The sequence below is a fragment of the Schistocerca nitens genome, chromosome 6 (genome assembly GCF_023898315.1).
Source record: "Schistocerca nitens isolate TAMUIC-IGC-003100 chromosome 6, iqSchNite1.1, whole genome shotgun sequence".
Taxonomy (NCBI): Eukaryota; Metazoa; Arthropoda; class Insecta; order Orthoptera; family Acrididae; genus Schistocerca; species Schistocerca nitens.
Window position 1 is genome coordinate 221,832,772 of NC_064619.1, and position 12,762 is coordinate 221,845,533.

At 38.2% G+C, this 12,762-nt stretch overlaps 1 protein-coding gene across 1 annotated transcript in view; it reads right to left on the minus strand.

Moving 5' to 3' along the window:
- Window positions 1-426: 426 nt before the first annotated feature.
- Window positions 427-12,762, minus strand: part of LOC126262445 (ran-binding protein 9) — a 246,250-nt gene continuing 233,914 nt past the window's right edge. The window contains exons 7-9 of the mRNA XM_049959097.1: window positions 10,984-11,159; window positions 5,750-5,861; window positions 427-1,730 (exon numbers count right to left, since the gene is read on the minus strand). Of these exons, the coding sequence (XP_049815054.1) occupies window positions 1,597-1,730; window positions 5,750-5,861; window positions 10,984-11,159 (422 nt within the window). The 3' untranslated portion in view covers window positions 427-1,596. The remainder of the gene's footprint in view (window positions 1,731-5,749; window positions 5,862-10,983; window positions 11,160-12,762) is intronic.

Here is a 12,762-nt window from a genome sequence, read left to right on the forward strand (position 1 = left end):
CAGTAACACCTTATAAGGATTTCATGGTCAATGCACACAAAGATTTCTTCTAAATTGTGAATACTCACTCACGTCAAACTTGTAGTGGTAAAGGAACTGCAAAACTTCTGCATACACTCATTATGTAATCAGCTTTGTCACAATCAGCAAACCCTAGAGTATCATATATTCAAAAATATAGTCACTATTGCTTCACTAGGTCTTACTTTGCATTTTTATGAGATGACATAGTCTGATTTAGAATGAATAATAAACTTGAAGTTGGCACAGATTCGTAGAAAAACAGAGTTTCAGTGTAGTTTTTTTTTAATGATCCAACTGTACATCATGGCAAAAGAATCACTTCTTAAATATTTCTGTAAGTTACCACTATAAAAATGGAGAATGTTTAGATCCATTCATGCGCACACACATATAACAACAACATAAAAAGGAAAGAATTTAATGAATCACTGATGAATTATAAAATAAAGTTGTACTATTTTTAATATTTACCTTAAAAATTTCTTTATCAAAGTACCAAATCAAAAAAAGATGATTCTTTTTCAAATGTTTACAATGACAATTCAATAGCAGACACAACTTCAATAATCACACGTAACAAAATATAGAAAATGTTCAACACAGCTCTTGAAACACACATTTAAAAATATGTAGTAGTCCCCACCATGATGGCTCCAGTTCTTCCACTATCTACAGTTCTCGTGCAGAATATCAAAGGAACAGCCCAATATGTTCCACTGAGGGAAACCCGATATTTGGAAACAATCAACATCCTTGGAAAACTGTGTACATGCACAGCACCCTTCGTCTAACTACACAACAGACATTACCAAGCTGAAGAAAGATTTTTATCCATATTGCACTAAAATGTCACAATGTTACTCCTTAACAACCACAAAGCCAATCGTACCAGCTCAGTAACAGGGCCCACAAAAGGGTGCAGTGCAGGATCATGATCACTATATGTTTTGGTGAATTATCTTCCTTGGTTATCTTCTTGAGCTTCCAGATACAACATCCATATTTAATTCAGGTAGGAGCAAAGCTGTTGTAAAAGTATCTTACAAGCACTGTAAGACACACGAAGTTCAAATTTTATACGAACTTCACTGTTACGCATCAACATGTTCAACATTTGCAAAATTTAATTTTTGGTAAAATATGTCCAAAGGATTGTCCACAAGTGAGACAATTCAGATGAGCGAAGAAAATAATTAAATATGAATTCAGTCAAAGGTTCTCTGACATTCAATCCATTTCTAAACCACTTTCTTCAACTGATAGGTTCTGACATAAGCTTTTCAAGACCACGAAAATAAACAGATGCCAGTGATTCTTACATCATACAAAAAGAAAAAGAAAAAAATCTTCCAACTTAATCTGACAATAGTTCTTCATTAGAGACACACATACATTAGAAACCAATAAAATGCTTGCTGATCCACTTCTCACTAGCATAGTAAAACAACACCCTAGTTGTGGCACTAAATTCCTAACAACTGTAGCACATACAGCTGCCATGGCAGCTTCTCCACACATGGAGGGGAAGTTTGAAGGGCAGGACTAAAAACAACAGTGCAAATGACAAGGAGATCAATGACGCAACAGGTCATCCACATTGGCGAAAGCACAGGATCCGAGTCCAGACCTCGACATAAGGCGAACGAGCTCACGTGCATGTGCCAATGCTACTTCCAGTGGTGGCCGACGAGGAAGATTGCTCGATTCTGAAAGCAACACAAAACCATTAAGATTAATGTGGTACTTGTACATAATACATCATATTAAAGAATGGAAAATCCAGACTGGAATAATGACAATGCTGAGAAAAGAATAGATTGCTTCCCACTGTACAGTGGAGATACTGAGTTGCAGATGGGTACAACAAAAAGACTGCCAAACAAATAAGCTTTTGGGCAGAAAGGCCTCCTTCTGAATTACACAACCCCACCCCCCAACACACACACACACACACACACACACACACACACACACACACACAGAGAGAGAGAGAGAGAGAGAGAGAGAGAGAGAGAGATGTACACATATGCAAATGAAACTCTCACACAGGTCACGTGTGTGTGTGTAGGGGGGGGGGGGGGGGGGGGGGCATGCTTATCCTCGTTTTGTCTAATGTGGATGAAGGCCTTTCTGTCTGAATGCTTACTTTCTTCTTGACTGTCATTTTATTGTGCGTAACTGCGACTCAGCATTTCCACTATATAGTGAGCAGCAATACATCATGTAAAATTTACATCAGCAGATTTTACATTTCCTTGTGATTCTGCTAGCAAAGAAGACAAGTCTAAGTATCTAAGTATGCGGGTGATTGTGTGATAATGTCTACATGTGCGTGTCACTTTATATTTACCACACCTTTCACAGCGTATTCCACTTATACATCATTTGTTATCTATATGCATGGTGTTCAGAAATTCCTATTACAAATTTTTAAGATTAGGAGAGGGGAACAAGTACATAATATTTTGAATATGAACCCATGTCTAGAAATTTACTATTTCCATTCTATGAAGATTTTAGCTCAGATATGTAATATTGAGGGAAAGAGAAAAGTCTGAGTTGCTTGACCTGGTACGGAATACGGTAGGCAGGATGAAGTGTACTACGTCAGACGGACACCTGATGTCACTTAATGTCCACCTTGCTGCAAGACCTACTCAATGCCTGTATGTCTCCGATACAGTAAACAAGGTTCAGTACACGATTTTGGAACATACAGACATAATCCTTGTGTATGGCAAGGGTTAGATTTACGGAAAAGCTGCTAGTCGGCTGTGTTACGAACGTTTTCTGCAATATAGCACAGCACCACACCAACTCTTTGCCCACATTACACAGTGGCTCTGAGAAACAGGTATTTTCATCATGAGGCACGGCTGGTGCTCCATGGCACATACTCGAATTTGAAGATGTACTGCATCAGGTTGAAGAGAACCCTTCAATGAGTACTTAAACAATTGCATTTGCAGTGGATATTAGCCACAATACCATCCAGGACATTCTGTGGGAGCACACCTTTACCACTTACAAAGGGTCCACGCTGTGGGTCCATCAGATTTTCCACAATGTGTTACCTACTGTGAATGGTTCCTACACTGTTGCATTGACACATCCCTGTTTCCAGATTATTTCTGTTCACAGATGAAAGTGAGTTCACTAGGGGCTGTGTTCTGAATTTGCAAAACAGCCATGCCTGTTCAGGAATTTCAGTACAAGTTTGGTACTAACCTGTGAGTAGGTATACTGGATGGTCATGTGATTGGGCCATACCACCTTCCACTCAAGCTAACTGGTCCTACATACTTGATCTTCCTAAAAAAATGTATTGACTCATTCCTGGATGCTATGCCACTAAATACGTGCAGTTTTGAGGCATCTTAAGATACAGTATTGTGGAAGATGGATAGGCTGAGGTGGTCTAACCACGTAGCCGCCATTATCACTGGATTTAGCTCCTATGGATATTATTGTGGGTTTGTATGCAATGTTAATTTACAAAACTCCTGTAGAAACAGAGGAAAATCTGCTGGCACGAGTTCTGGCCACAGCACTAGAAATTGAGGAGACACCAAGGAGACAGAAGGTATGTACCAGAAAATGCTTCACAAATACGATGTCCGTAACAACGCTGTGGTCGCCACATTGAGCAGCTGTTTTAATACATCTGTACTGTTCTGTACGTACAGTATGCTGGGTTCTTTTATGTTTGGGAATAATGTAAAAACAAAGTTTAAGTGTTAATACAAACAAATGTGCTTAAGTGATAAATGAACATTTCATTATTTTTCCTTTCGAACTGTTACGTAATAATTGTACTGTGGTATGCTTAAATCAAGTAGAAGTAGACAAGTTAAACATCCGACTTGAAATCACTGTAGAATGGACATGGGTTTCTACTCAAAATATTATGTACTCACTCCTCTCTCCAAGTCCTAGAAGTTTGTAATGGGAATTTCCGAACACCCAGTATATAAATCACACATCCTTGTCATTTTGTGACAAGACATCCGATTTATATACACAGATGACATGTACATGCAGATTTCTGTGTAATATGAACTGAGAGATGATATATTGCACTTTCAAATCTTCTGGATGACTATGGTCCATAATAAAGTAAAGATCATGAACAAAAGAGCACTTTATAGGATTTTAAGCCATGTAATCCCAAGAACACACACACACACACACACACACACACACACACACACACACACACACAAACAGACAAAAAATAATCCTAGCTTTTGGAACTACTGGTCCTCCTTGAGAAGGAAAGACAGATATTGGCACACTACACCCATACAAAATCATCATATCCTTTGACAATTTTTCTAGCAAATGGAAACAATGAATCTGTGTGTGTGTGTGTGTGTGTGACAATGTTACTTATAACAGTAACCATAATACTTCTTTTCATTAAATTAATGTGACTAAGTGATCCCACTCAGAGAGAATTATAAGAAATACACAAAAACATACTGTAATTCCAATGCTGATTTAGTGAAATCACAGGGAACACATATCCTAACTTCTAATATTAATCAAATAGCTGAGAAAATCTGTCACCAGAGAGCAAATAAACAATGGCCATGGTTCCACAGTTCAAAATACCTTTGACACACTGCCATCCGTACTATGACTCTTATGTAGGCATCTGGTTCTAAGCCCCGTGATGGTCACACAGCAAATGGCATACAAATGAGATAATTTAATAGTTGCATATTAAAACAAGGTGCCTACAATATGTTCCAGGGTGGGGTGTTCATTACATGGAATACTGGTGATGTCATGAAACAGAATACCTATTGATAATTAGAAATCAATTCTAATACATATTTCTGAAGTTGCTGGCTGGGTGAGGTTGCCAAATACACACGTTTCAATTACTCTCACTGCCATCATCTTCTGGCAAAGGTTTTCACAACCTCACTCACCTGGAAATCTGAACTTTATATTGATCAATTCTTTGGAAGATACTATGCAATTTCTACAATGTTATTTTTTATTACAGATGCTTAAGTTTCAAAGCAAGTGTGAGCTCTCAGCTACCTGCTGCTAGGAGAGAAAGAATTGGAGGGTGTGCAGACAAAAGCACAAATTTATAAGACAAGTGGACCTCTGGCATTTGGAGCTTGTAAATAATTCCAAAGAGACAGAGCAACAACATACATGAAGAGAGGGTAGTGTGTTGAGATATTGTACAGAAAGTGATGTGGTTACAAACCTTGGTTCGTATGAGGCAAAGGACGCAGTGAATTGGAGGTAACTTTCAAATTGTAAAGTACATTCAAAGGACTGAAAAGTCACTTCAAACCCTAGATTATGAGGTGAAATACACACTGGAAATGGCTTATAATTAGCTTCCAATTTCCATGAGCTTTCCTGCATCTCCTGTCTTTCCTCATTAAATGTTTGGCGTGACTTTTTTTCCCCCTTTCATATCTGTACATTTGACACTTTTCCTGCTCAGCTCTCCTGTACTGTTTTTGAAACTTCTTAAGAAGTAGTTCTGTACTGTACATTAATATATATATGTTTTTTTATTTGAAGTTTTGTTAACCCTGTATCAAGATGTTCACATTTAAGCAGGTAGTAAGCAGGCGCTCTTTTTCCATCTAAAATATTGCCAGTCATTGTGGCTTTCATTTTGAATTAGATAAATACCTGAGTATATGTAAAATGGAGAACCTTAACAAACCAGTTTCTGGTTATACTATCTTACCTAGAATTGCAGAGTTAAGGAGAGAACATACTGTCTCCCTCTGAACAGGATCCAACTGCCAGCCAACAGGGCTATTCCATGGATTTGAATATGCAAGAAGGCTAAAGGCATCCTGCAACAATTTCATTATCATGGCACTTTGCTTGATAATACCAAGGCAGTGAGAGGCACGTTTTAAATATTTTGTTAATAAGAACTGAACATTTATTATTAATGCTAAATATCACAGCTAATGCATGCTACAAAAGACTGATATTTAAAATTTTAAGTTTTACGTTGACATACTGGGGAAATATGGTAGAAAAACAATTCAGACTTTAAACAAATTATAGTAACTGTCACAACCTCCACAATGGAAGGAATATGTAACCACACAGAAGTGTATAGCACATAACAAGACAAATGGTGAAAAGCTGTACCATGGCAAATGCAACTAGTCACATGATTTGTCAATCATTAGAGTTCATTCAACAGACATACATTCATGAATGTCACTTGCATCACCTCTGTTGCATTTGGCACCACTAGTACTAATATTTTCACTGTTTATGTTACATTAGTATCACACTGCATTTACATAAGCAAACAAAATAAGTTGTATTTTACATATACAGTTTCTTCAAGGAACTGTCAGGCTCAGTCTGCGAAGTGTTACGTGCTGTAACAAATAATGTGGCTTGAGGGAAAGAGGCCTAACAAGCTCCATTTTATAGAATTGTAAAGTGCTGTGCATACAAGTAACAGCAAACTATTTTGCATGAGAAACAAGAATCATGTGTACAGAGTCTAGCTGCATCATATTCACTGACACTATGACACTTTGCATTTCTGTCCGTCATTGTTAACTGGATACATAATAATTTCTTTTCTTTATTTCTCCAATTAAAATTAGGTGACTTCTAGGAAAGGTCTTCATTTAGTAACAAATCCATAATATGAAAAATGAGAAAACAGTATTATAAGACTACCTTTTATATTTGCAGTTATTAACACTAAAACTGTACAACAGTTGGATCAACATCTGCACCTGGAAAACTTGACTAAATGCTAAAACAATACACACTATAACACCACAGAATTCATGGAGATCATTTCCAACAAGTCACTTTCTTTCTTCAGATCATTTTTCAAATCCACACTTAAAAATTTAACATAGCAACTTTAGGCAGCATTACATTTTAATATAGAAAATAACATATATGTACACAAATAAGGAGTATACGCTACTGCTATTCATAAACTTGGTGAAAATATGTAATCAAAATTTATGATAAGCTCTGTTTGTACCATTGTACAAGTCACTCAGAATGTAATGCTCCACACTTCTTTCTTCAACAATTATTTACTATACACAATGAAAATTACACATATGAAATGCTATTTTCCCACAAAATTTCCTTCCATGTCTACGAGCTTGCTATAATGAGATAAGGGCTTGTATACCCTGCCCGTATCAGTCCTTGTTCTGGTCAGAAAGCCATTTCTTCACTGCACAAATCACCTCCTCATCACCCTCAAAGTGTCTTCCTCAAATACTATCATTTAATGGCACAAACAAGTGGAAGTCTGAGGAGCTTGATGTAGGATGTAAGGTGGAAGGAGTAACACTGCCAAACCCCATTTTGTGATGTGTTCACAAGCCCCTAACTTGTGTGGGGATGAGCATTATTGTGTTGACTTTAAACATCCCTGGGTTGTTATGGCACCAAAGTTGCAGGAAATGCTTCTTGAAACTGGTTAATGTGTTCATGAATGCATCCAAATAATAGTACTGCCTCTTAGCATCACATCAATCAGAATCACACCCTCGCAGTCCCAAAATATAGTCATCGTGATCTTATTCACGGACACAGTTGCTTTCAATTACTTATATTTTCTTATATTGAGAGGGAGAATGACTCAATCCCATTGGCTGCTTTTTTGCTTCAGACTCAAAGTGATGAACCTAGGTTTCATTACCTGTCACAATCCGGGACAAGAAGACTTACCATCAGCTTCAAATCATTGCAACAACTCAGAACAAACCTTTTTTCGGTAAGATTTGTATTCAACTGTACGAAAGAAAGGGACCTAGCTTGCACACACATTTGGGCATCCAAGAGTGTGGATAATTCCATCCAGACTTCATTTGCTGATTGGCAGCAGCTGTACCAACTGAACAATTGTAAAGTGTCAAACCTCATGAATTAGAATGTCAGCACACTGCAACATGTTTGGTGTGAAAGCCGAGAATGGTCTCCTTGCTTGCTGCAAATCATGGAGCTCTGCTGAACTATGTCAACCGCAGATGCTTCATAGACTTCACATAAATGCTTGTGAATATTCTCCACAGTTTCTATCTCACAGTGAAAAATTCGATGACACACTGCTTGTAACATACTTCATTAATGGAGTCCACTTTGAATCACTGCTGCAACTTTGTCATCTGTTGAAGGAAATGGAAATTTTGAGTGTACACTCAAAAGAATTGTTAGGTGAGGGGGAGGGGAAGGGAGATATATACTGGGCATTTGATTTCTGGGTGACCGTTCCATGGCAATAGGTGAACTTTTCTGCAGTATTATAATTGCAATATTATACAGTCATGCCTTCCTTACCTCCCCCCCCCCCCCTTTTCCCAGTCCCTCATATGCCTTTCTAATTTATCACATCTTCAAAATTTGAGGGACCCAGCAGAATTGATGTATGACTCCAACCTGCAGATTGTGTATCACTTTACGAGCAAGTCAGCTGTAGGACAGTTGGTGAGGTACGTACAGCAAGTCATCAGTAAGTACGATACTTAATGCTGGTTACTGACTGAAATTAATGTAACTGCAGCAATAACAGTTCACAAATTTAGGTAATATTTGGTGGTTAGGCTGGAGGAGAAATCGGCCACTGGAAAACATATACCCAAGCTCCCCTCTGTCAGTATTGTTTCCATTACTTATATGCTTGTAAACTGGGAACATGTCTGTCACACCAGTCAACAAGAAGGAATGTCCAATATCACTGACATTAGTCTCCTGTGAACTCTTAGTATACTCTATGAAAAATAAATAAAAACAAAAACAATACGTACTACTAAGTAATTATCCGAATGGGATACAAATTGCTAGATGTGGTGTACATGTACTGACAAATAAATGACTACAATATGAGGAAAAAATAAATGATTTATTCAAGAAAAAGAACTTCCTGGCTTGTCATCAATAGACAGAGTAGTTTTATGTCGTCCTGAGGCATACTATTCCAAATTCTGTTCAGTTGGCATGTTAAGATCATCAAAATCTCAAGCTGCTTGAAGGGCTTTCCCAATAGTGCTTCAAGTGTTCTCAGTTGGGAAAGATCCAGCAACCTTCCTGGCCAAGGTATGGGTCGGCAAATATGAAGACAATGAGTAGAAACACTAGCCATTGGTGGCGGTTCTTTTCATAGCACGAGACCTTTGTGTGTCATCCATGGCACTCTTACAGCACAGCTCTTCATGGACAATATTCTATGACCCATTTTGTTGCCCTTCATGGCAAGCCATCCTTGGCTTACTTTTCAGCAAGACACTCCACCCCCTTTTGACCAGCAAGATTGCCAGATCTACACCCAACAGAGAACATCTGGAGCACTATGGGCAGGGCAATGCAACCAGCTTGGGATTTTGATGATTTAATATGTGAATTGGGCAGACTTTTGACACCATATCTCTCAGGAGGACATCCAACAACTAGATCAATCACACCAAGACAAATAATTGCTTGCATAAGGGCCAGAGGTGGACTTGGTTAATTTGTAAAGCTCTTTCTCTTAAACAACTATCCTATTTTTCTGAAATTGTAATCATTTGTTTGTCTGTGCATGTACATCACGTCTACTGATTTTGATCCATTCACATAATTCCTTGGTGGTGCATCATTTGTTTTGTCTTAGAGTGTATGTATTCTGAGCTCCAACATAATGAGGTATGCAAATAAAATAACCTCCTCCACACCTGCCAGCATGGATATCAAAACCTCACTCTCCTGAAGTCCGGTTCATGATTTTCGCACTGAAAACCATGGATGAAGGACATTAGGGCCACAGTGTTCTTTGACTTGCAAAAAGCATTTGACTCGATATCACTCCACTGTTTATTAATGAAAGAATGGTCACATTGGAAATCAAATGGACTTTATGACTGGGTTGAGGATTTCTCCCACCAAGCACAAAGAAGAAAGAAAACAATCCAGAAGAAGAAACCAAGCACTTGGGAATGCCTTCTGTATGCAGGGTCACTCACAGCCATGATGGTCAGGATAATGGAGAAGCACAACATAAAAACCATTTTCTGCTCAATGGTTAAAATCAAGAATGTGCTTGGGTCAGTCAAAAATTAACTAGGGCTATAAGCACCTGGTTCATACTGCATCATTTACGCATGTGGAAGGCAGTACATAGGCCAGATACAGCAGTGCATCTTTTAGTGCTGTTCAGAGCATGTGAAGACTGTTTTGCCTTGGCCTACCTGACAAGTCTGCTACGGCAAAGCACGGCATCAATGAACAACACATTCGTTTTTGAACAGATGAAGGTGTTGTGCTGTGTTGCACCTGCGGGTTTTGAGATTTGGTCATCAAAGAGGCAGTGTATATAAGAGTACACAACCGTCTTATCAACAGGGATTGCATTTTCCAATTGAGCTCCACATGGTGTGCAGCATTAGCAAAAACATGTTTGGAATGCTCTGACATTTCTTCTGGAAACAAATAACTGACCTTCCCATTGGGCACTCAGCAGAGGAGTCTGTAGTCCTGTAGCTATAAAGGAATGAACTGGACATGCATCCATCAACGTTTTGCCTGAAGATGATGAGTGGGAAAGTTTTTGAAATGTCACGCAAACACGACATCGTAACTCACCTAGCAACACATGAAGATACCACAATTTAAAACATAACTATGGTTAACTGCCTGTTGGGAAGTTGTTTTCAACGATGTCGAATACAATACTCAAGATATACACTGAACATTTTCATATGAATGAAATGCATCACATTGTTGTTCACCAAATTGGGGTCACAAAATGTGGTCTCTCAAAAATGTAAAAGTATGAAGTTTTAATACATATGTATGTAATTTGTTCCTCTCTTTTTTTTAATTTCTAGAACAGAAACTGTAGCCTGAAATTCCACAAACAACCTAGGAAATATTTCTTGCTTCAATCCTGATTTGGAACCCATTTCCAACATAAATAATTTGAAGATTAGCCTATTAACTTACTTGTAACATCTTCTTGTTGGCCTCACTACGGCCTTGCTCTTGCCGAAGATGCAGACTCATGTTGTACAGTTCTCGTCCAAATTCCAGCATCCGTTCAACAGCTGGTTTGCTACCACCACATAGTTGTCTCCTACTACTGCTGACTGGCTGTACAGTGTTAACAGGAACATCCACTTCTGTGAAATTGAGACAAGTCGACAGAGTTCTTATGTTACTTTTAAGCAAAATTGAGACTTTTCAAAACATTGTACAAAAACATCCAGGGCAAGTGATTAAAATTCAGAACCTGATTTTATTTTCAGTCTTACAGAGATATTTATAATTTATTTGGAGATTACAAACATTATTGAGCATACAGCTCTTATTACCAGAAATGTTAGAAATTTTGGGCTCAAGATGGTGGCATAATATCATCGTACAACCTATGATACCTTCAATGTGGGCGAACAACAAGTTAAGTAACTGGACTGGAATCTAAATGTCTGGGAGAACTGATAATTACTGAACAAAATTGTGCTTCTTTAATATTGTTAGTTACTTGTTCTGTAGTAAATTATACAATTACATTTGTAGTAACTGATTTTAGTTTGAAAGCATTCAATCATGCGATTCATCAACCTAAACATTGGTTGTTTATCATAGTGTGACCTGCACAAGTAGCTACTTGCCTCCCAAGTAGCTTCTCCACACCTGTAACTGTTTTCACCAATAGACAGTTATCAGTTATGAGTCACAATGCGAAATTTTGCACCACAAACTGAACAATAAACATTCTCACCCTCTCATTTACAAAAGAGACGTTTCATCTATATTTTATTGTTTACTTTGCACTTGCACAGATTTTTTATGTTTTTACCAAAATTGTTAATTGAAAAATACAAGGTCATCTTCTACTCTCAAATTAAATTACTGCTGCCCCAAGGTCAACATTTTTACATTGTTTAATAGATTGATGTACAGATTATCTTACATTTAGAGTTGAAGCTTTGGCTATATTGAGATTATGTGCACCTTTATTTTGAAGAGTTCCAAGATTAGGTCGGGCAAACGATACTCACGCTTGAACAGCCTCATGATTTCTGATACGCTGAAGCGCTCAATATAGTACCAACCTTGCTCAAACAATCACATGACATTTGACTTGTGGCACTAGTGCAAGGAATATATAAGAAACTATGAACTAGCCTCCACAACAATCTATTGCTCTGATTAAAATTTGACAATTTTGTGATGCACAAGGGGACATAACATTAAATTCTATCGTTCTATATACTCTTGTATTTAAACAGGTTTGTAATGAAAGTTCGCACAAATGTATGGGTACCTTATACAAAAAGTAATGCTGCTTCTTAAGTGAAGGTAACATTCGAAAGCCCCACTATGAACCATGGACCTTGCCACTGGTGGAGAAGCTTGCGTGCCTCAGCGATACAGATAGCCGTACCGTAGGTGCAACCACAATGGAGGGGTATTTGTCGAGAGGCCAGACAAATGTGTGGTTCTGAAGAGGGGCAGCAGCCCAGTAGTTGCTGGGCAGCAGTCTGGATGACTGACTGATCTGGTCTTATAATATCAACCAAAACAGCCTTGCTTTGCTGGTACTGTGAATCGCTGAAAGCAGCCGTAATTTTTCCCAAGGGCATGCAGCTCTACTGTATGGTTAAATGATGGCATCCTCTTGGGTAAAATATTCCAGAGAGAAAACAGTCCCACAATTGGATCTCTAGGCAGGTACTACTCATGAGGATGTCGTTATCAGGAGAAAGAAAACTGGCATTT